The following is a 25,470-nucleotide window of genomic DNA, read 5'->3' on the forward strand; positions in this document are numbered from 1 at the left end:
TGATTTTGGTTTTATTTTCTTAAAAATAACAGTGTGGGAAATACTGTAACACTGAAATGAGTGAACTGCTGAATGAAAGTATCTGAGTACCTCTAATCTACACTTGTTAAAGCTGCAGTACCTTACTTGGATGAAAATAAAGCAGGCAGATGCCTGAGTTAAGCAACATAATACTTTGCATGATCCTGTTTTTTGTAATAATAAACCTAGAAGACTGTGTCGGGAAGAACCCAGACAGACGTCAGCGCTACAAAAGAGGGGCGTTTGTCACATATGGTGGAGAATGCGGGTCGACACTAAAAGTCTGTGGGTTTGCAAATAAATGCGGGGGTTTAAAATGGCTGCCCAGCTGAACTAAAGTACAGATGCTATGAGTGAAGTCTGTCCCACTGTGTATAACAGTTGTGCTTCTAGCATACACAGAGAATGTGCAAGGTGTGGATGCAATAGCACCCTGAACCCAAACAGAAAACCAAAATGTTTTGCTGAAGAAAAAAAAAAACAAATTGCATCTAGCAAGTGCTGTTTGTAAAGCTAATGCCTTTTGCTGAAGTGAGTAAATTTGCAGCTAGCAAGTGCTGTATGTAAGTTGCTGAAGTGAGTGAAATTGCAGCTAGCAAATTGTCCCTGCCGGGTTTCTAAAATGGCCGACGTGAAATGTTTGTTTTGCAATGCACGTAATCTTGAAAAACAGTGTCCCTTCAGGCCATACGATGATGATGACGACGACTCGTATGTGGCCCCGGGAGGAGAGCCATACTGCTGCGGCACAGTTTATTCGAGCATTTGCCCGTTCTGTGCCGCAGCAGTAGCCTGGCGCGCGCCCGAGTGTGACGGGCGCGCGCCGAAGCAGCGGAAGAGCGCCCTCCGATCGGGGCGCTCTCCCTACCGCTGCCGGGTCCGCCGGGTCCCCCGGAACCCCCTGCCGCTGTCCCGCGATCGCGGGACACCAGGGCTCCCTCGGGGAGCCCCTGGACACGCGTGCAGGGGGCGCACGCTCCCGATGACGCGTGACCGCGCGTCTATGACGCGCGGCACGCCGAGGGGCGGCCACTAGCAAGCCGGGAGATTTCCCGGCTTGCGGTACCGACCACACTTCAATAAAGTGTGTCGGTAGTGTACCCACAGATGAATTTAGTATGCTGGGCCTGTCGTGAAGTAGGTCACATGGAAGATGTGTGTCCCAAAATTATCAAAGACAAACAGCTGCAAAAGCAAGCAACGCCCTGTGAGTGCAAGCAAGATGTGGAAGCTACCAGTGAGTGTGTGCCCAGTACCACTGATATCTCTGTAGCTAATAAAGCTAAAAGAAAGAAGAAGAAAAAGAAAACTGTTCCTCAAGTCACAGGGGAAGTGACCAAGCCACTTGAACGTGCGCTGTCAGGACATGCGTCAGAAAGGCGCCGAGATGTGCTGCAGACCGGAGTGACCGGCAGAATTGTCACGGGAACAGTGGCAAAGGAAAAGGAGGAGCAAAGGGAAGCTGAATCCTTGAACCAGGATAAAGAGGCTTTGGTTTCTGCACTCCAAGCTACCCGCCATGATTATGAAGTCCTGTGGCAGGATTTGGTGAAGGAGCGAGAATGTTGGAAGAAGGAGCAAGAATCTAACAATAAGGTGCGAGAAGTGAACGCCGAGTTACAGAGGTGTATACTTCCAGCTTTATAAGAGTACGAGGCTTTGAAGAAAAGAGAGTCTCTCTTACGGAGTGAGCTGGAAGAGGTGACGACTAGTCTGGAAAAGGCCAACACCGTAATTGCTAGCATGGATGAAAAACAGATTAAGTCTGACAAATTGATTGCTATCCTAAAACAGAAATACGGGAAGGCTCCACAAGAGGTTCATGCGCTCAGCACAGAGGTGCAAAACTCACGCCTGGAGGGCCATGGTCTGAACACAGAGCTGGGAATGTTGAAGCAAACCCATGAGATTGCCCTAAGTGAGTTAGAGACTGTAAAGCAAGAAAATGAGAGTCTGAAATTGGAAAATTCAGATTTGACTGACCAAGCAGAAAAAGTAAAGAAACAGTTGACTCAGGAAAAATTAGAAGTGCAGGAAGCACTACAGAATGCATTGATGCACACTCAGAGCCTGCACCAGGAAGAAATGGATGCTCTGAGAACAGAATTGCGACATGTTTGCACAAAACAGAATTCTCTCATGGAGGAACTTAACGTTTTGAAAAAGGAGAAAAGCATTAGAATAATTCAGAAGCACTGCAAAGCTCTTATCCAAGGAAGAAGGGAAAGAGAAAATTATCGGCGTAAACACGCCGCAACTATCATCCTACAGGCTGCCTATAGAGGGATGAAAATTCGTCAGTTCAATCGCCGGAATAAAGCAGCCTGTGTTCTTCAATCATTCTACCGTGCCCGCATGGTACGAAACAGATTCCTCATTATGAAAGGAGCAACTATAAAAATCCAGTCTCTTACTAGGATGACACAGAACAGAATTCGCTATCAAACCCTGAGAAATGCGTCACTGGTTATCCAGCGGTACTTCCGCCTGAATAAATGTAGGCCTCAGGAAAGAGAGGTCCAAGACTACATGCCTGCCGGCTGCAAAGGTAAAATGCCACAGGGTACAGCCGGAGTTAGTGAGAGCCCCATCAAGGTGAAGGTGCTCCAGGTAATCAGTGCTTCATCTTCTAAGTACCATATAATTGCCCCAAAGGGAAAATCCCAAATCTCTGAGAGTGATGGTCGTGAGAAAATACATGGCAGTAAGAAGTACCATAAAGGTTCAAAGGTTGCAAAGCAAAAGCGACGAAGGTCAACGCTGGCCTTGAATTTTTCCGGATCTCGCCACTCTGGGCCACAATATAAAGACAAAGACTATCCGGCCCCAGAGTTCCATCAGAAGCTAAAGAAACAGTCCAGTCATTTGCAGGTTGCTGCGGGTGTTGAAATGAAGTCAGAAAATGTAATGGACTAGAAGTCAAAAAAAAAAAAAAAAAAAAAAAATGTTTGGGAATGACCGATTTTTATGTTATATGAGTGGACTATGTCACTTAACTTTGCAAATAAGCTAGTGTAGTTATGCTATATTAGGCCTCTAGAATAAGCATTTTGAAATATTGCAATGTTATATTGGTTCTCTGTGTTGAAAATGTAGCTAAACTACAAATTAAAATACATGGTTGATGGCCCTTAAGATTACAAGGCTGTAGTACAAGGAAAAAAAAATAGTGGTAGCTTATAATATAGGAAAAAAAATGCCCTTTTCGGTTGGTAAATATATAATGAGGTTCATATTCTAGAGTAGAAAAACCCAGGTAGGTAATAGAAATTGTCTGGTTTTGTGAATATATTTAGCATATCCTGGTTGTAAGAATGTGTGCTAGACACTTATTTTTCAAAATAGTTCCCTAATAGAGAGCAACAAAATATGTTTCCCAAGTATAGTCTCTTATGACGAAACCTATTGTCCATAATTGCTGTGGAAAAAGTTCATATTCTTGTCATGTGAATACTTAATATTGTACTGAGGAGTTAGCTCAAGTATTTCAGGTAGGACGCTCACCCCAGTGAGGTCCATGGCCGCTCACCCCAGTAGGTGTGAGCTGGGGAGGGGATATGTGACATAGTCCAAAGATGTTAGGCAGCTTTCTGCCCCATTTTAGGTCAGAAAGGGCAGGAATATTTCAAAATGATCCGTTCCACAGCTTCCCATTAACTCAGGCAGCTGGATGGAAAATCCAGACCACAGATTACAATGGCTCTAGTTCTCCCTCACCTGCTCTTCTAATCACATGCACAGGTATTTAGAGCAGAGAGGTTTTGCATTTCACTCTCTCTCCTTGGAGGCACAGTACCAGAGGATTTGCCTGGACACATGGGACCGAGTTCCCACCACGAACAGATAAGACAAAACAAATGTTTATTGCTGTTGCTAAAAGACTGTGCTGTATCTAGTGACCCTAAATAAGAGAGCATTGTTTTAAGCTGGGGAACCAGGTTAGTTGGCCAGCAGCTGTTAGAGAGACTGATTCTGATGTGTAGTTAGATCCCTGAAAGGGATAGGATTTTGTTTATATGATTTTGGTTTTATTTTCTTAAAAATTACAGTGTGGGAAATACTGTAACACTGAAATGAGTGAACTGCTGAATGAAAGTATCTGAGTACCTCTAATCTACACTTGTTAAAGCTGCAGTACCTTACTTGGATGAAAATAAAGCAGGCAGAAGCCTGAGTTAAGCAGCATAATACTTTGCATGATCCTGTTTTTTGTATAAATAACCCTAGAAGACTGTGTCGGGAAGAACCCAGACAGACGTCAGCGCTACAAAAGAGGGGCGTTTGTCACAATATATACATATACACATAGATGTAGAGGTATCTGTACCGTGTTAGCCCAGCTTAATAATAAAAAATGTCTAGACAATACTGTTATGTTCCCTGAAATACCCTTATTATCATATAGACAACCTCATAATCTCAATTAAATGATGGTGAGGAGTAAATTATTCAACAGTACAATTGAATGCAGGACAAGACCATACCAGGATGCAAGATGCAAAACCTGCGCAATGTTCCACACAGCAGGCACGATACAAATACCAAACAGGAATCTGGCGTACAAAATCAGGGTAAGGTTCACCTGTTCCTCCAGCAATGTGTGTACCTCATCATGTGCATGAAATTCCCAGGGAGCTGCTACTACATAGTTGAGACGGGACAGGGGCTAAACAAGAGAATGAATCTGCATCGCCAAAGTATCACACAAGCGACAGTCCTGTCGGCGAACATTTCTCTGACTGGCCATAAGATGAACGATCTGAAGGTGGCCATACTCAAAGGGTCTTAGAACACCGAAATAGAGATGATTGCATGAATACAAATTTATGCAACTGTTAGGGTCACTTAGCGGTGGCCTAAACCGAGACCGCAATTCCATGAGTCACTACTGACACAGAGAACTCTCTTCACATAAGTGCTAAAAGCCATGTCTATACATACTGTGCTATATGAATGCACACACAGCTGTCTCTTACACATACAAATGTACAATGTAATTCTATCCCTAAATACAAATAGGGACTATATATATATATTTATATACATATACATACATAAAGTTATTTTGCGCGCCTTCCTTGTTCACATTAAAAAACAAGTGTACTAAAACAAGCGCAGGACCTGATAATAAGTGCAGTGCACAAAAAGCAGCCTGGTGATCTAATGTGGGTAAAATCTCAAATAATGCCCAAAAAACAATTAAAAATACAAAAATAGAAATATACCTGGCGCATGTGAAAGATAATCAATAAACAGTGACAACATATAAATTGTGTGACCATAAATATATAACCAAAAGTGGTGATGATTATCTAGAGTCCAAAAAAAGGATATGATGGTATATGGAATGAATAGAGTCATTTTCTTCAGTGATAATCAAAGATAGACTCAGTCCTCCAACCATGTGAAGAAATTCCTCCCTGCAGCAGCTGTTTCTAGAGGTAAGAAGGCAGCATACAGTTGAGAGAAACTGTGTCTTGGGTCTTCTAAATCCACACCCTTTCTGGGTGCCACGAACCCCCCGTGACCTTCCTGGTCCGATTGGATTTGGATGGAAAAAATACCTTTTTCCCAAGGTAAACTGTTTTCTGCAGATGTCTTAGAGACCTAAGCTCAAATCTCCATAATGGGGAATAAGAGAGAGGAAAGGGATAGCGCAATACGTCTGTACTTTAATAAAACATCCTACACTAAAACAACAAGCATACAGTATCGACATTATTTATTCTTACACTTCCCGCACGGCAGGATGCGTGTGGGAAGCGTGGTGACGCGGCTAGTTGCGGCGCACTGTGACGTCACTGTCACGTGACGCGCCCGGCTTCCCCGGCTTCCCCGGCTTCCCCGGCTTCCCCGACACCCCTGGAGTGTAAATTGAAGTAAGCGGGGGTGTGGGGAAGCAGAGGGGCAGAGCAGGAGCCGGGTTTGGGGTCGGGAAGGGGGGCCAAAATGTGCCAGAAGCGGAGGGGGGGTGCGTGGTGGAACCGCGGCGGCGCACGGTCTTGACTGGCGGCAGCCGGAGTAGATCCTGGCATGCTGCCGGCATTAGTAAGAATAAAGTATGCCGCTACTGTACTCACATTACACTTGTGAGTTAAAAAAAAATTAGAAGTGCCCGGGCTGGCTGCCAGCTGCAAACCATCTCTAGCAATCCTGATGACAACGCGTGCACTCCTTGCTGTTCCGGCGCACCAAGATGATGTCACCAGCTCTGTGCCAGATGGATCACCTGATCGGCACTTCGTTAGGCTCCTCCCTAAGCGTTTCGTGACGGGGAACGTCACTTCGTCAGGGGATTGTGCAGCCTCATCAATCCCATGGATTTAAATAGTCCCTAGTTAACCCTTAAGGTACTGTACTGTACAGTGTTTCATTTCAGTTTGCTTGAATTATTAAAATACAAACCAGTAGATATTTTGTAGCATTTTTATTAAAAGGATTTTTTGTGAATGAAAGAAATTTATTTTGTAGTCATCAAACTAAGGGCAAGATCCAGAACACTATGTTAAGTGATTAACATCATGAAAAGCCTTACCACATATTTTCAGAGGCTAATAAAGAAATTAAATCATAGTTTCTCTTTGAAAAGCATTGTGTTTACTATAATGGCCATTAGTGATGAGATGGGAAAGAGCTGTTCCTTTCAGGCATATCCACTAAAGTCCATTAATGTTAACGCAGGTACTTAATGTTACATTAATGTTATATTAGTTACATAGTTACATAGTAGATGAGGTTGAAAAAAGACATACGTCCATCATGTTTAACCTATGCTAAATTTAGACAACAGATACTTTATCCTATACTGTCCCGGCTAGCTTTATTCTAAAGCTTGCCGGGTTAAATGCGGGCTAACCGCGGGGCTTTCCTCCGATTTGAATCAGAGTTTCCCGCGCGGCGGCCGCTTCAATAGATAAGCGCTAATGGCGCTTATCATTGAAAGCACCCAAGGCGCGGGAAAACCGGCCGAAAACGGCCGAAAATAACCGCGCGCTGTCCGCGGGTTAAAAATACCCGCGGAGGCAGCCGTTTTAGATTAAATCTGGCCGCCACTGTATCTATACTTACTTATTGATCCAGAGGGAGGTAAACAAAATAACCCCAGTGTTATATCATCCAATGATATCTCATAAGGGGAAAATAAATTCCTTCCTGACTCCAATAATTGGCAATCGGATTACTCCCTGGATCAACATTCTTCCCAGGTTTTCTTATTTGGTATATCTTTGTATACCTTTCCTTTCTAAAACGATGTCCAACCTTTTTTTTTTTAACAAATCTATTGTATCTGCCATCACAGTCTCCATGGGTAATGAATTCCACATTTTAACTGCCCTTACTGTAAAGAAACCTTTCCTTTGTTGCTGGTGAAATCGCCTTTCCTTCAACCTTAAGGGGTGGCACTTTGTATTGCCCGTGGGATGAATAGTTCTTTTGAAAGCTCCTTGTATTGTCCCTGAATATATTTGTATATAGTTAACATATCCCCTCTTAGACACCTCTTTTCTAATGTAAATAAATCTAATTTAGCTATTCATCCCCTTTATTAATTTGGCTTCACCCAGACGAAGCCGTTGGGCGAAACGTGCGCATTGGGACTTCCACCTTTAGCTGAGGCTAAGTATATGCCTGATTCATCATACACCTTATAGTTTTTCTCAAGAGATACTCAAGAGACTTCAAGCTGTGTGGAGCTTCCCCCTATAAAGTACCTTTAATATACTGTACTCTCACGAAGTGAGTTCATTGCAATCCTTCACTCCCCAAATTAGGAGGGGTTCTTTATTTGTAACATTGTGATCTTGGGATGTGTTTATTCATAACATCTATTGTATTATAGTCTATTTAACTTAGGTTATAAGCTTTAGGGGTTTATTTTATGTTCAACCAGGTTTTATGCTCAGACCGGCCGGTCATACAGGTGTGAGGATACTTGTCTGCCTTTTTCACCTGCGGTTAGTGTTTACTTATGCGAACCATATATAGTAGAGGTGCAGAGGGATTATGTGATTTAATAGAGGTGCCAGCCACATACTTTATTGTTAGTGACTCAGGACTCTTTTATTCTTTGTGTTTTCTGTGATGTTAAGACTAATACATTTGATATTTTTGTACATTGGAGTGCTTTTGGTGGGATACTTTTTCTTTTCATATTATTATTATCCCCAGCACCGTCAGCAGCTGTGGTTTTGGTAGTTTGAAATAGCTGACTTGAGTACATTCTATTTGTTATATCTGTTGCAGGCTTTTATTTTTGTTATAAATATATATATATATATATATATATATATTCCCTATTTCCTCGATTCTAAGACGCACCTTTTTTCCGATTTTCACATGTCTTAAATCGGGGTGCGTCTTAGAATCGATGTATTAAAAAAATACAAAATAAAACGTGTCCACAGAAATAACCCCCTCTTTTCACGTACCATGTTTCAGGAGAGGTCCCATGTCAGCGGAGGATGAAGCGGGCGGCAGCAGGAGAGGTCCCACGTCTGCATATGGTTGAAGATGGACAGCGGGCGGGAGTGCGGCGGCGGCGGCAGCAGCAGGACAGGACCCAAGTCTGCAGGTAAATGAAGATAAGACGACAGCGGGCGTGAGGTGGAGATGGCGGCAGGAGATCATAATAGCAGGAGATCTGAGCAGGAGCAGAGCTTCATAGGGGAACAGCTGGGGATGAGCACACTGTACCCGGAAGTCAGACACCGTTCAACTTCTGATGTTAGTGTGCTCCTTCCCAGCTGCTCCCCTATGAAGCTCTGCTCCTGCTCAGATCTCCTGCTATTATGATCTCCTGCCGTCACAGCACGCCCGTTGTCTTCTTATCTTCATTCACCTGCAGATTTGGGTCCTGTTCTACCGCCGCACACCTGCCCACTGTCCATCTTCAACAATCTGCAGACGTGGGACCTCTACTGCCTCTGCCACCGCCGCTTCATCCTCTGCTGACATGGGACCTTTCCTGGAACATGGTAAGTGAAAAAGTAATTTTCCTCGATTTTAAGGGCCAAATTGATGGTGCATCTTACAATCGATGGCGTCTTAGAATCGAGGAAATACGGTATATGTATGTAACACCTCCCCCCCCCCTACCAAGGGAGATCATGTTGCTAACTAATGGGTTCTGGTGCTGGTGCATACCTGTTTGTGTAAGAGAATGCCTGAGGGCTCTGCAATGTTGTGGGGAGACATCAGGTCAGGCTTTCAGCTGGTCGTTCTATAGTCCCTGAATGTTAGTGATGTAAGAGTGTGTATATGTATGTATGTATGTAAATGTAAATGTATAAAGCATCCACAGTGTATACAGCGCTTTACAAAAGGTGTGTGTGTGTGGAGTGGGTGTGTATACCAATAGTGTGGGTAGGTGTGTAAGATGTAAGAGGGTGTTGCATTACTAAAAGTGTGTGTAGATACTATGGGGTCCTTGTTGGTATATAGGGATGGAATTACATAGAGTGTTTGTATGTTAAGAGTCAGCTGCGTGTGCAATCATATAGCGCAGAATGTATAGACATAGCCTTAAGCACTCATGGGAAGAGAGTTCTCTTGTGTCAGTATTGACTCGTGAAACTGCAGTCTTGGTTTAGGCACCGCTAAGTGTCCCAAACAGTTGCATAAATTTGTATTCATGCAACCGTCCCTATTTCGGTGTTCTAAGATTACCTTTGAGTAATGCCACCTTAAGAATATATATATTGTCATGCCCACACTACGTTGCAGTATCTTTTATCCCAATTTAAGGCTGGACACTGTATTTTCTAAGCAGGGGCTTATTCACAGGGATTAAATCAAACAACAGGCCCACCGTCCCTTTAAGAAAATAACAAATAATAAAATCAAATCCTATTCCCGTTAGAGAAACTAACTCACTTTCCTTCAGTGCTCTCTAAAGACCGCTGGCCAACTATACTGTTTCCCAGCTAAAACATGCCCTGGCATTTACACCAATGTAACACAGTCTTTGCATACAATAGGGGTTTTGCTTATCTTTAGTCCTTATGGAGCAGAAGTCACTGCTTCAGCACGATCTCTCCTCCTTTTCTACCTTAGGGAACTCCACCCCATGTGAGCTCAGAAACACTCCTATAGGTCCTCTGTAACCAGATGTCACTGCTTCAGCACGACTCTCTCAGCAGTGTATCTCACTCTTTAGTAGAAAAAATGCTGTATGGTGCTCTAAAAACAAATGCAGTATGTTTATACTCCAAAATATAAGCAAAGTCTTAAGTGGAGTATCCCTCCAATAATGACTGGATTGGATAAAGCTGTCCCCAAATGATGTCTAGCTGGTACAATGAAAACCCCACGTGCACTGAGGTAAGGAAAAACATACACCTGCCGGTGTCCAGCATGAATAGAACAGCAATGTATATAGGGGAAACATAAGCACAATAAATCCTGATGCCAAGTCAGAGGTAAATAACAGTGGAATGGACACACATGGTAGCAATTCCTCCAGAAGAAGTGAGAACCATACACATCCACTGTCCAGGGGTGCAGTGTGCCTCCGTCAGATAGAATCAAGGAACAAGAAGGAGAAAAAACGGAGCACTACGTCCAGTGCTTGCTGACAAAAAAACCAAGGATGCGGACCCACAATAAAAAATAAAGTTTAATGGACAGATGAAACGAACAGCACACCTACGCGTTTCGGGCTACAAGCCCTTTATCAAGTGCCCTTTATCTTGTTCTCTCACTCTTTACCAGCTTCTTTAACCATCTTCGGCAGCTGGGAAGCACTCCTGTCTCCCCCCTTCTCTGGGGAAAAACAGTCTCTCTGTGCATGGCAGCTTTCAGTCTTTTAAAAGACTTCCTGACTATTCAGAGCAGGCTGATTACCTTCATTAGTTAGCATCTGATGGTTTCTCTTTAAGGAATTAACTCTGCGCTGCAAAAGACCTATAGATGTCCTATTCAGACTCTAGAGGACAGCGATGGCATCACAATCTATCTATCTATTTATCTATCTATCTATCTATCTATCTATCTATCTATCTATCTATCTATCTAGTGTGTGTGTGTGTGTGTGTGTGTGTGTGTGTGTGTGTGTGTGTGTGTGTGTGTGTGTGTGTGTGTGTGTGTGTGTGTGTGTGTGTGTGTGTGTCAAAAGGAGTGCTACTGAGTGTGGCCAAATGTATACAGCAAAAGACAGAAAAGCCTAATTCTACATCCAGTACTTTGTCTTTTTCATGTTCCTGTATTTGGAAAGACCCACTGTGGTCATTCTCCCTCCAAATAGAGGTAAATGAGAATCTTATCAGGTAATGTTAGGACCTGCTCACTGGTCATGCCTTGACATGGCTTGCAGGCTTACAATGCTTTAGCCAAAGGATTTAACTAAATGACCCCTTTTCAAGAGAATATATAAGTATTTCACTGTGTATTTTTGTCACATTGGATGTAGCATTGGGCTTTTCTGTCTTTTGTTGTATTTATGCACATATTAAAGGAAAAAAAACGGTAGCTTGGACTACTGCTTTAAACACTAAAAAGACTGGGGCACTTGGTGTTTTTTTGCAAATGTTGATGTTTTCATTAGGTTGTTGAGGTGTGAGAATGTAAAACATTTACCATATTTAAGAAAGTCGAAAAATATTTCAAAGGGCCTATTCATCATTCTGTGGTACTGGCATTTCTGTGTGAAAACAGTCAATATTGAATAAAACTTTATCTCACTATATTCATGAAATTATTCTAAAATCGTGTACTGTTGCGACATCCTTTATTCTTACACTTCCCGCACGGCAGGATGCGTGCGGGAAGCGTGGTGACGCGGCTTGTTGTGGCGCACTGTGACATCACTGTCACGTGACGCGCCCGGTTTCCCCGGCTTCCCCGACTTCCCCGGGTTCCCCGGCTTCCCCGACACCCCTGGAGTGTAAATTGAGGTAAGCGGGGGTGCGGGGAAGCAGAGGGGCAGAGCAGGAGCCGGGTTCGGGGTCGGGAAGGGGGGCCAAAATGCGCCCGAAGCGGAGGGGGGGGGGTGCGTGGTGGAACCGCGGCGGCGCGCGGTCTTGACTGGCAGCAGCCGGAGTAGATCCTGGCATGCCGCCGGCATTAGTAAGAATAAAGTATGCCGCTACTGTATAAACAATATTTTAAGATGCAATTTGGTTCTGCCTGAGCACTTCTGTGCAATATGCAAATTTTGTGAGCAAATGAAGCAAACTCATTATTCATATGGTATTCAATAAGATGCTAGATTGCGCTTTGCACGGAAAGTCTCAGGTACCAGAGGAAGAAAGAAATTATTTTTATTTTACTTCGCCTGCATGTTTGAGTATATGAACTATCTCTCTTTCTGCGCAGACTTTAGAAATGAAAAGAATTAGATTGCAAAAGCAGTTTTACAACCAGATTGTACTCTGTCCAATTAACAATTATTATATCTTATTGCAAGTTACAAGACCCTGCTGTTCTTTTAATGTTAAATTGTAGAGGTCTTTAATCTTGGCGTAATCATGGTGCAGATAACATGACTGACTGCTTGTTAAAAACTATCCTTTTACATGGACAAACAATGGGCCATAGACGAGTTTGTCAGGTTGTTTCTTTTGCTGAATGTTAGAAACCGAGGTGGTAGAAAGAATTTCAAGCCAGTTTTATAGGGTCTATTTAATCTTTCTTAGAGGTAATAATAGGGCTGTATACTCTAATCAGCACGCCTATACCGAAGTATCTCTGACCTGCCCCAAGATGCATGCTGTGCTTATCCATGTAATGCTTGTTTGAGCCTTACAATTCAAGGCACAGTGGTTCTTATTGTAATGTCTGTCTTCTTTTCTGTCTCAGGCTCAAAAAAGTCTGAGTGTAGAAAAACATGTATTTTTTATGTTATATACAATTAAATATTAGGAGAAGGAGTGTCTCAGTGAGTAAAGACACTGACTGGCACTGAGTTTGAAGCAGGGGAACCTAGTTCAATTCCCGGTGTCGGCTCTTTGTGACCTTGGGCAAGTCACTTTATCTCCATGTGCCTCAGGCACGAAACACATAGATTGTTATGTCAGTTCTGTTAGCTGCAGGAAGTAACAGGTTAAATCTATGGGCTCTTTACCCCCTTATGCCCCTCTTATGAGTGATAGAAGTAAGGTGGTGACTCATGGCCGGTGCAAGCCTATCAGGGATAGGTATAGACCATGAGCCCGCCCCTTCTTGAGTCTTCTAGGAGGGTGTGACCAAGTTAGTCAGAGTCTTGCTTGAGCTCTTGAAGTGCTACATTATTATTAAGTATGTACTGGTTCTATAAATGGTAACGTGGTAGTCAGCCGGCAAAGAACTGAATAACTGGTGGAGCTTCATTTGTCAGAATGTAGCTCCTTTATCCTCTACATTTACTGCACCGACACACTTTATTCGAGCAAATACCCAGTATGTACCTGGCAGATACCTGGAATGCGCCGCTCCTCACCTCTGACAAGCCCCGTTGCGTTTGCCTTCCCAGCCTGGGTTCATGCCTGGCTGACGGGCGGCTGATCTGTTAAATGATAATGATTAGGATTTAATAGGCTGCAATGCTTCGCGTGTCTACCAGATGGCATAAATTCATGAATTGTAATGCAGTATATATATATATATATATATATATATATATATATATATATATATACTGTGCAGTATTGCAGCCAGCGGGAATAAAATGCTTCAATCCCTGCCTGGAAAATAACGCAATGCACTCGGGCAGAAAACAGTCACAAACCTCAATACACCCGGGTATACCCGAATTCGTGGGACTAGCCGAGCTCGAATAAAGTGTGTCGCCAGTGTATTACAGTACACATCATGGGCTGAAACATCACTAATAAGATAAAATCAAGAACAATTACATGTAAACAAGTATGGAACACAAGGCAGATACAGATTTAAATTCCTCAATGGCAGAGGCTTTGTGTAGTTTCTCTATTTTTAAAATCGACATTATGTCAAATATATGCCCCTCATTTCTTTAATTAGATCAAAGAATACTAATAAATAGAATGCATTTCTTTTTGCAAAACTTTTTACAAGCTTGTATGAATGCAGAGAATACTCAAGTGCATCCCACATCTCACACAGGTTCCTCGAATGTGTTACTGTCTCTGAAAAAGTACACCATATTAAAATGCAGATATTGAGATTCTTGTGAACTTGAAAAATAATACTTTGATTATGTCAGTTGAAGCTGCTTTGGGGAAGTATGTGGGCTCTGCTGTGCATGAGGTAAAACAGAGAACACAGACAAACATCAATGGGACAATGTGGAATATCAATGGGAAGTTAGAAATACCAGAGGCAAGAGACAACTGCAAGGTGGAAAGGGGGAGAGAGAAATACAGGGATGGAAGTGGAAAGAAAACAGTACACAGAGAAGAGGAGAAAAACATTTATATATTTTTAAAAATATATAAAAGTGTATATATATATATATATATATATATACACAGTATATAACATGTATCAGTGCTTTAGATGTCATGCAGGTGTCAGCCAATAGACCATTGATAAATGTCCGAAGGACAATAAAATCCCATGGGCAGTCGCCATATGAAGTTTTAAGGTAAGCTCTTTAGCCATACCTTGTTCACCATTCTAACTCCCAAAAAATGTAATATATAAAATTAAAAAAAAGTATCCTAAAAGATGATGAATTGCAGGTTTTAAAAATGAAACAGCTGGCTCGATGCCTGATAATCTCCCTGTGCCATATATATTAACAGAGATGCATATACTTTTGATATAAATTATCCCAGACCACACTCCTGATGTCATACTGTATCATTTTAGATGACCCCTCCCTGACTAAAATGTAACATCGTAGTCATAGACTATGTAACATGGTATGTCTCATGTACCTGTCTTTCCCTGCATAGAATGGTCTGTTACGTAAGCCCTGTTACGTTTCAGGCAGTAACAGGTTAATCTATGGGCTAATGATCCCCCTTGTTCTTTCCTTGAAGATGAAGGAAAGGAGGTGGTGACTCATGGCCTGTGTACAGCCCCTTGGAGGTGGGTACAATCTATGAGCCCACCCCTTCTAGATTCTTCTGGGGAGGATCTAAATTGAGTTGAGGTGGACTGTCCTTCAGGAGAAGGTGAAGGGAGTTCTACTCTAACCTCCCAGGAGAAAGGGTGTGGGAGAGGAGGTCCAGCACTACCCTCCAGCGGGAGAGGTTGTGCGTAGAAGAATGGAGTTCTTCCCTGCTCTAGGAGTAGGTGTGGAAGAAGAAGAGGTCTGGCTCTGATCCTGAAAGGGAGTAAGAGGGCTATGAGTCTTCCCCATTGTGGGGAAGCATGCCATTCTAGGCCGGCCAGCCTAGAGACTATCCAGACCAGAATGCCCCAAGAGAAAGGGCAAGCACCATCCAGAAGTCCTGCACTGCAGGAGACTATGCTGCTCTAAAGAAGGAGAGAGAAAATAAAGATGCTTGTGCACCTTGCCTCTGTCTGGGTGTCAGTTACTGAGCAGGAGGTAGATGGACTGCAATTACATGAGCTGTTGTCCTATTCTTAGGATCCTGTCATGGCTGGAGGCGCTGTACTATGAGTGTGATTAACTAAGAGATGTCCCTAAAGCTTGTCCCATTGCCCATACCATCGCTCAGTTCAGCTTCTCCTGACACCACAGGTAGGCTTCAGCACCATACCAGAAGCAGTAACCAGAGTTGTTTGCCAGAGGAGGGGGGAAACAGGGCTACTACTACAAGGAGCTTTACTCCATGTGAGGGAGTCGCCTTATCTCTCTCTATCTCAGGCACAATTGTAGGCACTTTGGGACAGTGCCTGTAAAGTTCTATGTACAGTGTTGTTAATTATCTGTGTATTGTTAATGCTGTAGAATATAAGAAGGAAAAATAAGGATAAGCACCTTCACTCATGTTTTAATTGCAATACAATGTGGTTGTGAGCAAGATTTTTGTTCTAAAATATTTCTATGTTTTGGCAATACTCAATTTGCTTTGTTTTTTTATTTTTATGAAATTATAGAAAAACTCAGTGTGTCTTATTTTATATTGTCCAAAGTTGCAGTTCTGGCTGTTTTTTAAATTACCTGAACACACTCTTTGGATTATATAGAATAATCCTCGTAATAAGCAGGAAAATAGCATAATAAAGCACACAGATGCAGTGGCCGTTATTGAAACACTTCACGCGGTGTATACCTCGGAATACCCATGTCATGGCATGCGATTTCTTCCAACCGTACCGCCTTAAGACGCAAGTGCAGAAAATATCATTTTAGTGTTCTGGCTTTTAAGCACCTGAAATTGACACAGTAGCTCAGTACTGTACACATTACAATTCATTCATTTCATTGCATTTAATTGCACACAATCCATGAAATTCCAACAAAGCAACCATGATAAACACGTGTGCCTGGGACGATTGGCCAGGTTAATGACGAGTGGAGTACAGCAGCGCACACGAAAACAGCTCCATAATTTGTTCGAATAACGGCCGCTGCATCTGTACAACATTCTTAAAACAAGTCTAAAATGTTAACAAAAAAATAGGATAATAATATTACTGAAAATGTTTAAATTTAAAAATATATGATGTGAAACAGAGTATGGCACTTTGCCTTGCATTTTGGTTGTAAATACATTTTGGATTTTGATCTTCATTCAAAAAATCTTAAGGGTTTGGGTTTTGTATTTGTTCTGGAATGTTCTGGTCAGTTCTAAAGAAATACAAAACGTAATCATGAGGTTACGAATCATTTGACATTTGCCCTTTTTCATCAGTGAAAATAATGCGTCTGAGTCAGGGTTTTCAAGCAATTTGCAATGCATTAAGTCAATTGGCCTTATTAACATGCATTGCAATTTTATCCAATTATCCTAAATTCCTAAAGTCATCACTGCCACTATACTAATACAGATTTGTGAGTCACAAACATAATATCTAGGTTTGCACAGAGCCTGGCTTGTGAATCTATAACTATCACATCTGTAATACAAGGTAGGAGGGCCCATGGACATACAGTACTTCTTTATTTTCTTTTTTGCACCATGGCAAGAAACTCGTAATACAGAATAGTATTTTTTTGTAACCACTGCCACAGCTGCAGTGTCGTGTGAGTGAGAACTTCAGTGAGAAGTGACAGTCTATTTGAGACAAGTATAGTTGTTGTGGATGACTGAGGTCACTGACTGACATACCACCATCTGTGCCATTCTGCCCATGGAATAGATATTATCACCACCACCAACTGGTAATAGTGTGCATCACCTCAAAAAAAATCATCCTTACCAGTTAGCAATGGCAACATTTTAATGTATTACGTTCTTTTTTGTGAAGGCCCAAACAAGCCAGCACTCATACAGCTTTGTCAGTCACAAGCGTCACATCTAGGTTGGTGAGACACAGTGCTTGTTCATGAGTGTAATTCCTGACTATTGTATTTCAGTAAGAAGTGAAAATCTGACTGAAACTGAGACAGGTGAAGCTCCTGTAGTTTACTGAGGTGACTAACTTATCATCAGTGTTATCCTGCTATGGCATAGATATTAATCACCACTACCAATTAGTTTATACCACCACCATCGCATCATCATCATTATTCTTGCCAGTTGTCAATTACATCATTTAAATGTTATTTCTTTGTACCATTGTATGGGGGCAAACAATAGCACTCCATTATACAGTATGTGAAATTCATGTTGGCTTGGAAGTGCTTGACTTATTGAGTGTATGTGCTAACTGTTCCATCTGTAAAACAAGGTTTGTATAAGGGCCCAAGGACACTCTTTCTATTAAGATTGTTTTTCCTGTGATGAAAAACTCTTTATTGTAGAACATGTTTTTTATTATGTGTGACCACTGCTACAGCTGCAGGGTCTTCAGAGAGAGAAATCTATTGGGAAATGAGAGTCTAACAAGTTGCTGTTGCTGCTGCTGCTGCCTGACTGACTGACCTGCCATGAATGCTATCCTACCCATGGCATAGATGCTATCACCACCAACAACAACTAGTGTCCATTACCACTGCCATTAGGATCACTGTGATCATCATTTTTGTATGCTCCATTTTGTGTGGGTCCAAACAAGTCAGCACTCATACAGGTCTGCTAGCCACACCATTAATATCTATGCTGATACAGTGCTTGGCTTCTTGAGTCTATAAACTATCTGTTCCATCTTTAATGTAAGGGTGGGAAGAAGGGTCCAAGGAAATACTCATTCTATTTTTCCCCTTTGATGTGAAACTCATTAATGAATATAGAAGAGTATTTTTTGTGTTCATGTTTGCAATGTGATGAGAAACTCTTATTACAGAACACTTTTTTGTCTGTGAACACTGCCACAGATGCAGGCTTTAATGAGATAACAATTCAGTAAGAAGTGAGAGTGTGACTCAAATAAGTGATAGAGAAATTCAGTGGAAGTGAGAGTATTACTGAGACATAAAAAGTTAAGATGCTGCTGCTGGTTATGCTAAACTGCTCACTAAGCTGTCATCCTCTAGTGCCATCCAGCGTTTATGAGATATTACCATAACCATTCATCTGTAGTAGCACCTAAGATTTACCTACTAGTGTACACTATCACCACTAGAGTCATCACCTTCAATTACCATCAACTCAGTGCCAGAAGCTACATTGCCAGTGGCAACATTTCATATTTTAGTGCTACAGCAGTTTTAGGAGCAGTACAGATCTGTGACGTGAATGACTACATCATGGAGATAGCACTACAAGCACATTGAGGGAGTACAGATTGTTGTACAACCAGTGACATCTGATAGAGGAGCTATGTGGGCTACTAAGGCCATTTGAGGAGGCTCCAGTTCTGGTCAGCAGCCTTGACAGCAATACTGACTCAACCAAGTTATCACATTAATATTTCTACTAGATAGGACCATTTATACGAATGAGTAGGAGGCTAATCGTGATGTTAAATTTGTGAAATTGGCTGTGAATGGTAAACTCAACTGCTTAAGATATGATCCCAGTGTAGTATTCATGAAACTAAGATCAACTATGTTTCCACCAAAACCAGTACCCACTTTCCAGTCTCCAACACCACCTTTATTAGTAGTCCCACCTGAGACTTGCTGGCCAACATATACAGTACCAGAATAACCAATATCTACACTTGAGGAATGGGGATGAGAGCCTAGCTGAAGAAGAGAACTGATACTGGAAGACCACATGTCCGATAATGAGAGTGAGAAAACCTGGCTGAGCTCTGACGATAACCAGTGCCATTGTGACACCTGCAATAGTGCCAACCACCACCAGCACCATCTGTAATTTTTGTCAATCAAGATGGAGGAGAGTATCATGATGATTACAATGAGGAGGATTAGGGAGGTGTATCTGTGTGTTCCTGTGTGTCTCTCCCACATGGGCTGATACCCCAACATGTGATCTTTCAGTTTAGTATCTCTTCTTTCAACCACACTTTCGCCCTTATTGTTTCTAAAATAATATGTACTCTATTCTAAACAATGCCTTTAAGTAAGGCTTCAATGGTCTCCAACTCTTCGTCTCTGGACTTGCCTCTGTTATCACCCACAGACTTTCCTGTGATGGTGGTGATACGATGTGGTGGTGAGATTGGGGAATGTTGAGACAGCACTGGTTCAGGGGGACTACTACCTATCTGAGCAACCCTAGGCCTCCAGCTCTTCCTAGTTCTTGTGATCATGCTTGTGGCAGTGAAATGGGGGGAGGTGATGAGTCCTGTCTAGAGAAAAACTGCTGCTAGGTGTGTCTCCAGATCTTCCTTTGATGACAGCACAGGTGGCTGTGTAAACAGGTGGTCCCAAGGTGGGCCCCTTCCTTCCCTCTATGAATGTTGACACCACATATAGTGAAGTGGACCTTTCCTGAGCCATGCACAGTTCCTTAGGGTGACAGAATAAAAAATATTCATACCCAGGATGATGGAGCCTTCTTCTTACTGGTCTTGAAAGTGTTTTCCCTTCCAAACTGTTTGCCCTCCTGTCTCCCCTCATCGTTCTCTTCATTATCATCATCACCAGCAGAACCTTGAGTAAAAACAACACTACTCACCTCAGTAGTGGCCTTAACTTGTCCCTTCTTATCTGCTTCCCTGCCTGTGCCTTCCTCCTCCTTAACTGTCACAATATCAGAGACAGCAGCAAGAATGCAACTGGTGCCACCATGCTTAGGCACTTCCAGCATGGTGTATACTGCCTCACTCTCAGTCCTTGAGTCTGACCCTTATTCTGGGGGTGTCTGCCACTTAAACATGGGCTTGAACAATGATGAGGTTGAGGGTTAAACCTCCACCAGTGTCTTCAGTTCCTTATCAGCTAACATACAGTAAGAGTACTCATAAAACGTTATGCACTCTATGGCAAGCTTAGAGAAAAGAGTGGGAATGTACCCTCTCCCACTTCTTCCACTCTTTTCCCTGCTGCTCCTGATGTGGTGGTGGTAGTAGTGGAAGCAGTGGTAGTGGTGATGGTAATTATATGCAGGTTGCTGGAGTAACTCGGCCCCTTTGCCACAGCCCACCTAGCTTCCAGTTCTCTCCGCTCCTCACAATTCACCCCTTCCTCCTCTGCTCCATAGTAACAAAATATAATGAAAATAACAAAAAATATTTTTAAATATCTAAATTATAAGGACACTATAAAATTGAACAAATAACTACACTAACACAAAAAACGAAAAACATCTACCCAACTATAAAAAATGAGTCAACTAAATAATATCAAATGATAACTAAATGTAAGTAGCATAATTAACCTTTAGAGTGACTTTATAACATACCTGGTACACCATATGTCCTGGCATACTATTGGTTTATTGGGTACATAATGGAACAAATGCTTGTTTTCTAAGGGAAGATCAGGCTAATTGACCCAATGATGAAAAGTTCAGTCCGCGCTCTGGCTCTTTAAACTTGGAGTGTTGGTCCCTCTCAGTTCTCTTGCTGCTTCTGTGTTTATGAGGTGTCTCCCCCACCTCCAAATGTGGTCTCCACCGGAACCCCGATGGTGATACCAATATCAGCAAAACAAGAAAAAACACAAAAGCGCACCAAGATGAGAGATAGATATTGTATTAGCAACAAATAATAAAATTAGTAACTAACATATAAAATTTCTTTAATAATCCCCGATTCTGGTGTCTATCACAGGAGTAGGGCATCACATAGGAAGTATGAAGGGTAATCTCAGTTCTGAGAGATCAGACCTGCGCGCTGGGGCTGTCTCTGTTCACTCTCCTGTCCTCCACGTGTGGTAGCGTGGTGCGGAGTGTAGCGCGCATGTGCAGGAACCGGGGCCTTCAATAGGTGTCCTTAGGATGCCTGTCCGTTTTTGATAGCATAGAAACGATCGGAAATAAGCAGGAACGGTACACTTGAGTGTGTACTGGTGGTGGGTAGTAAAACCGCCAGCCACAACAGTCGCTTCTTCAGGCGAAGTTTACTTTGTTAAACGAAACGCGTCGCGACTGTTGTGGCTGGCGGTTTTACTACCCACCACCAGTACACACTCAAGTGTACCGTTCCTGCTTATTTCCGATCGTTTCTATGCTATCAAAAACGGACAGGCATCCTAAGGACACATATTGAAGGCCCCGGTTCCTGCACATGCGCGCTACACTCCGCACCACGCTACCACACGTGGAGGACAGGAGAGTGAACAGAGACAGCCCCAGCGCGCGGGTCTGATCTCTCAGAACTGAGATTACCCTTCATACTTCCTATGTGATGCCCTACTCCTGTGATAGACACCAGAATCGGGGATTATTAAAGAAATTTTATATGTAAGTTACTAATTTTATTATTTGTTGCTAATACAATATCTATCTCTCATCTTGGTGCGCTTTTGTGTTTTTTCTTGTTTTAATTGACCCAATGGAATAGTCATCCCAACTCTGTAGTTCTGCAAAACGTTTATGCTGCCATTTCACTCACTGCCACTGGCGCTATTTTGCTGAAGAAATACTGACATTATTAGCCCTTTAATGCTTGGAAAAACATTTTGCAAGGAATTGAATAATAAAAAAAAATGCTAAAAATGTGCTGATTCCATTTGGGGTAGTTTCCCACATCTTTAGTAGGTTCTGATTTAAGAACACTCCGTTTTACCTATCTCTCTCTAAAAAAAAATAATTTTAAAACAGAGTGGGGGGGAAAAAGAGTGATTTTGACACCATACCGAGCGAAACCTTTTGCAAGGTTTGGATTGGTAAAAATAGTGATATGTTATGCGGTATTATCTAGTCTCACTTAGTTATGATATTACTAAATCTGCACTTGGAAGCATGAATAATCTAACAAAATAATAAGATAATGATACGTTAATTGGAAACTCATAAATTTAATTTAAGTCTTTTTTCGACACGAATGGAATTTATTGGAATATATTGTACCTTACCATATTGAAAAGGGGCCAATGAATTGCATACAGTGCTAGATAACAAGCAGGAAACGTGCAACATTATTCTACTATAATAATAAAAAAAACTACACAATCTAAAAGCAAGTACAAGTACATAATACATTGTATTATGAGCATACACCTACACAAATATTACTAAATAATAAATAAATGAGTATACAAGTAAGTGTGAAGTATGTAATATGTGTATACAAATATAAAAAGGAAGCTGGGGAATATCTTCATGACAAAAATGTCCCACCAACCTTGCTAGCCTGGTAACATGGTTCCAGTAAATAATATTTAATTTAATATACTGTGCCGTGTGATAAAAAATACCTTGTACAAAACAAAAGTCCTCATATGGCCTTGTGGGCAGGTGTGCTGCGACAGCCAATAGAAAGCTGTGAAGTCATAGTAAGATGGTGTTGCTACTTTCTATTGCTGTCACCAAAGCCAAACAGTATTTGTAGTTTTTCGTATGGTTATTTTTAGTTTATTTTGTGAGCATGCAGAGTAGTGTAAAATATACTGAAGTATACAATGTACTTTTATGTTACTGAATATCAGTATCTTAATTAAATACGTTTCAATTCCAGGATGCCAATGCTGGGATTACCATTACATATATCATGATGACTATGGCAACCATAAAAAGCATAGACCGGAAATGTTTTGAAATCATCACACCCTATAGAACTTTTTGGTAAGAACGTTTTTATTTCTAAAATGTTAACATTTAAAGCTTTTCATCCTTTAAGGTTATTGTATTTTATTGTATTTCAGGGCTTTGTGTGTATAAAAAACGGCAGTTATCGAGCTTTGTTGGCAATGACTTAACCTATATTTTGTTTCTGTACAAAAAAATATTTCATGTTCTATTGCCTTATTGCCTACAGTAAATGTTAAAATAAAATGTATTTTGAGGAATTGGCTTCAGCACATATTATGGGGGGAAAATATCTCCATTGCAAATAGGGATTTAAGAAAGAGATCAATAATACAACAAAATCCAATTGCTACAGCTTTACAGCAGAGTCAGAAAGAGAGAAACAAGAGTGGATTGAAGCAGTGCAGCAATCAATAGCAGAAACTCTATCTGATTATGAAGTAGCTGAGAAAATCTGGTTCAATGAGTCGAACAGGAGTTGTGCAGATTGCCGTGCTCCGAATCCTGACTGGGCATCTATCAACCTAGGTGTTGTCGTTTGTAAGAACTGTGCAGGTAAATAAATAATGCAATGCACGATTGTTACCAAACATCATTTTTATGTATTTCAGTATGTCTCATCTTGTCATTGCTGATTAAGTGCACATCTCCTCTGTGACAGTGTTAGTCATAAAGCCTTTTATCAGAAGATTGGAATAGTGTGACAAAATTGAACACTGTGTCTAAATTTTTGATCAAGAAGTAATGCTAGTGTCTTACACTGATATTGCACAATTCATGGGCTGAAAGTATTACAATATGAATATGACATTACGTATATGGTACACAGCATGAAAGCAACTTTAAATTCTACAGAATAAAACAGTACGAAAAGATATTCCCTTACCCAGTGATTTTACAATCTGAGCCATGTATTGGGGGACAGAGAAAATGGAATTGCCTGTTCAGAATAGATTTATATGCAAGTGTATGTGATATTTCAGTAGTTATATTTCAGCAAAGAGGCATACAGAAATGTAATGTTATGGGGTTACATATCAAAACCACTTGACTGCAAAACTAGGACAAAAAGCGGTTGAAAAAAGCCACGTACCGGTTTTTATCAAGGAATAAAATCTCATTGAAAACTACAAACGTTATTTAGTTTAATACATCTGGAGCTATTTTATTGCCCAAGATCAGCAGCAGGGACATTTTCATACATAACCCTCAAAATATAATAAATCAGATAGATACAGGTAGTCCTCGTTATCCAACATTTCACTTTACAACGAATGGCATATCCAACGCTATACAATGCAACCTAAGGGCCGTTTTTTGACGCCTGAATGCGTTATCCAACGCTCACCGCCACTGATTAACACGGGACTCACTTTACACCGGTTTCACTATCCAACGCTATTTCCAGAACGGATTCCGTTGGATAACCGAGGATTGCCTGTAGATGATAAATAGATGGATAGAAAACAAAAAAAGAGTTGTGTTATGCAACAAGATTGCGAAATCAAACTAAAGAACAAAAGAGGCAGTGATGCCATGAATATCTCTGATATAAATAATATCTAAAGCTGGAGGACTGGAGTTGGCCACCACTGTATGATAGTGGAATCATAAATGACAGCTTGATTTGTGAATATTACTTACACATAGTAGCGTAGTTTAATCAATTTGTTTTCCTGAAACTTAGTTAGGTTGTCATCTGTGATTCCATTTGTTTCTTCTTCATTATGGTATTTTTTTACCTGTGCTTTGGCATCATGTCTTGTTTGACTTGATCAGGCACTTAGTTTTACATCATGACATTTATAGAAGTTATAAGTAAAACAAGAAAAATTATATTTAGAAATATAGTTATATAAATAAAATATAAGTGTATAAAAAAGTGAAATAAAATTGGTAAGAGCACTCAATATAAATCTTGTTTTATTTAGGTGAATATTTACCAGTATTCATCAGTATTCAACAACCTTTTCTCAAATTTTTTTTGTGAAAGTTGGTGTTAAGTATTTTTGAAAGTAAGTTATGAACAATTGGCACTAGTAACTGTAACGGTTTACAAAGGGTTAACTCTCTTCTTATGAGATGTACTTCCCACTCTTCCCACTCTTCCCACAACCCTACTTAAACACAACACCCAACACGTAATATTAAGACAATTCGGCACAATAATATTTCAAAATAAATTCCTATTTTAATTGGATTTATTTGATTTCCTTAAACGGCTCCCGTTCTTTACCATATATTTGGCATCTGTTGCAGTTGTGCCACTGACAAATGCCCCATAGCACAATAACTATCTGAAAATAGGAATATTTAAGGGAAGGAAGTTTCAAGAAAATTGTAGTTGCTGAATTAAATTTTACATGTATTTTTAAATAACTTCATAAAGTAATAAAGGTTGTAGAAATACATAATTGGAGAGGAAGTATAGAAG

The 25,470-nt window shown here is 41.2% G+C and overlaps 1 protein-coding gene across 2 annotated transcripts in view; it reads left to right on the forward strand.

Annotated features, from left to right (window-relative positions):
* The window catches only part of ARAP2 (ArfGAP with RhoGAP domain, ankyrin repeat and PH domain 2), a 406,381-nt gene that overhangs the window by 70,719 nt on the left and 310,192 nt on the right, over positions 1-25,470 (forward strand). For both annotated transcript variants that reach the window (XM_075568062.1, XM_075568070.1), the window contains exons 10-11: positions 22,966-23,072; positions 23,392-23,591. In XM_075568062.1, coding sequence (XP_075424177.1) covers positions 22,966-23,072; positions 23,392-23,591 — 307 coding nt within the window. The remainder of the gene's footprint in view (positions 1-22,965; positions 23,073-23,391; positions 23,592-25,470) is intronic.

This window comes from Ascaphus truei, chromosome 1, assembly GCF_040206685.1.
Source record: "Ascaphus truei isolate aAscTru1 chromosome 1, aAscTru1.hap1, whole genome shotgun sequence".
NCBI classification, from domain to species: Eukaryota; Metazoa; Chordata; class Amphibia; order Anura; family Ascaphidae; genus Ascaphus; species Ascaphus truei.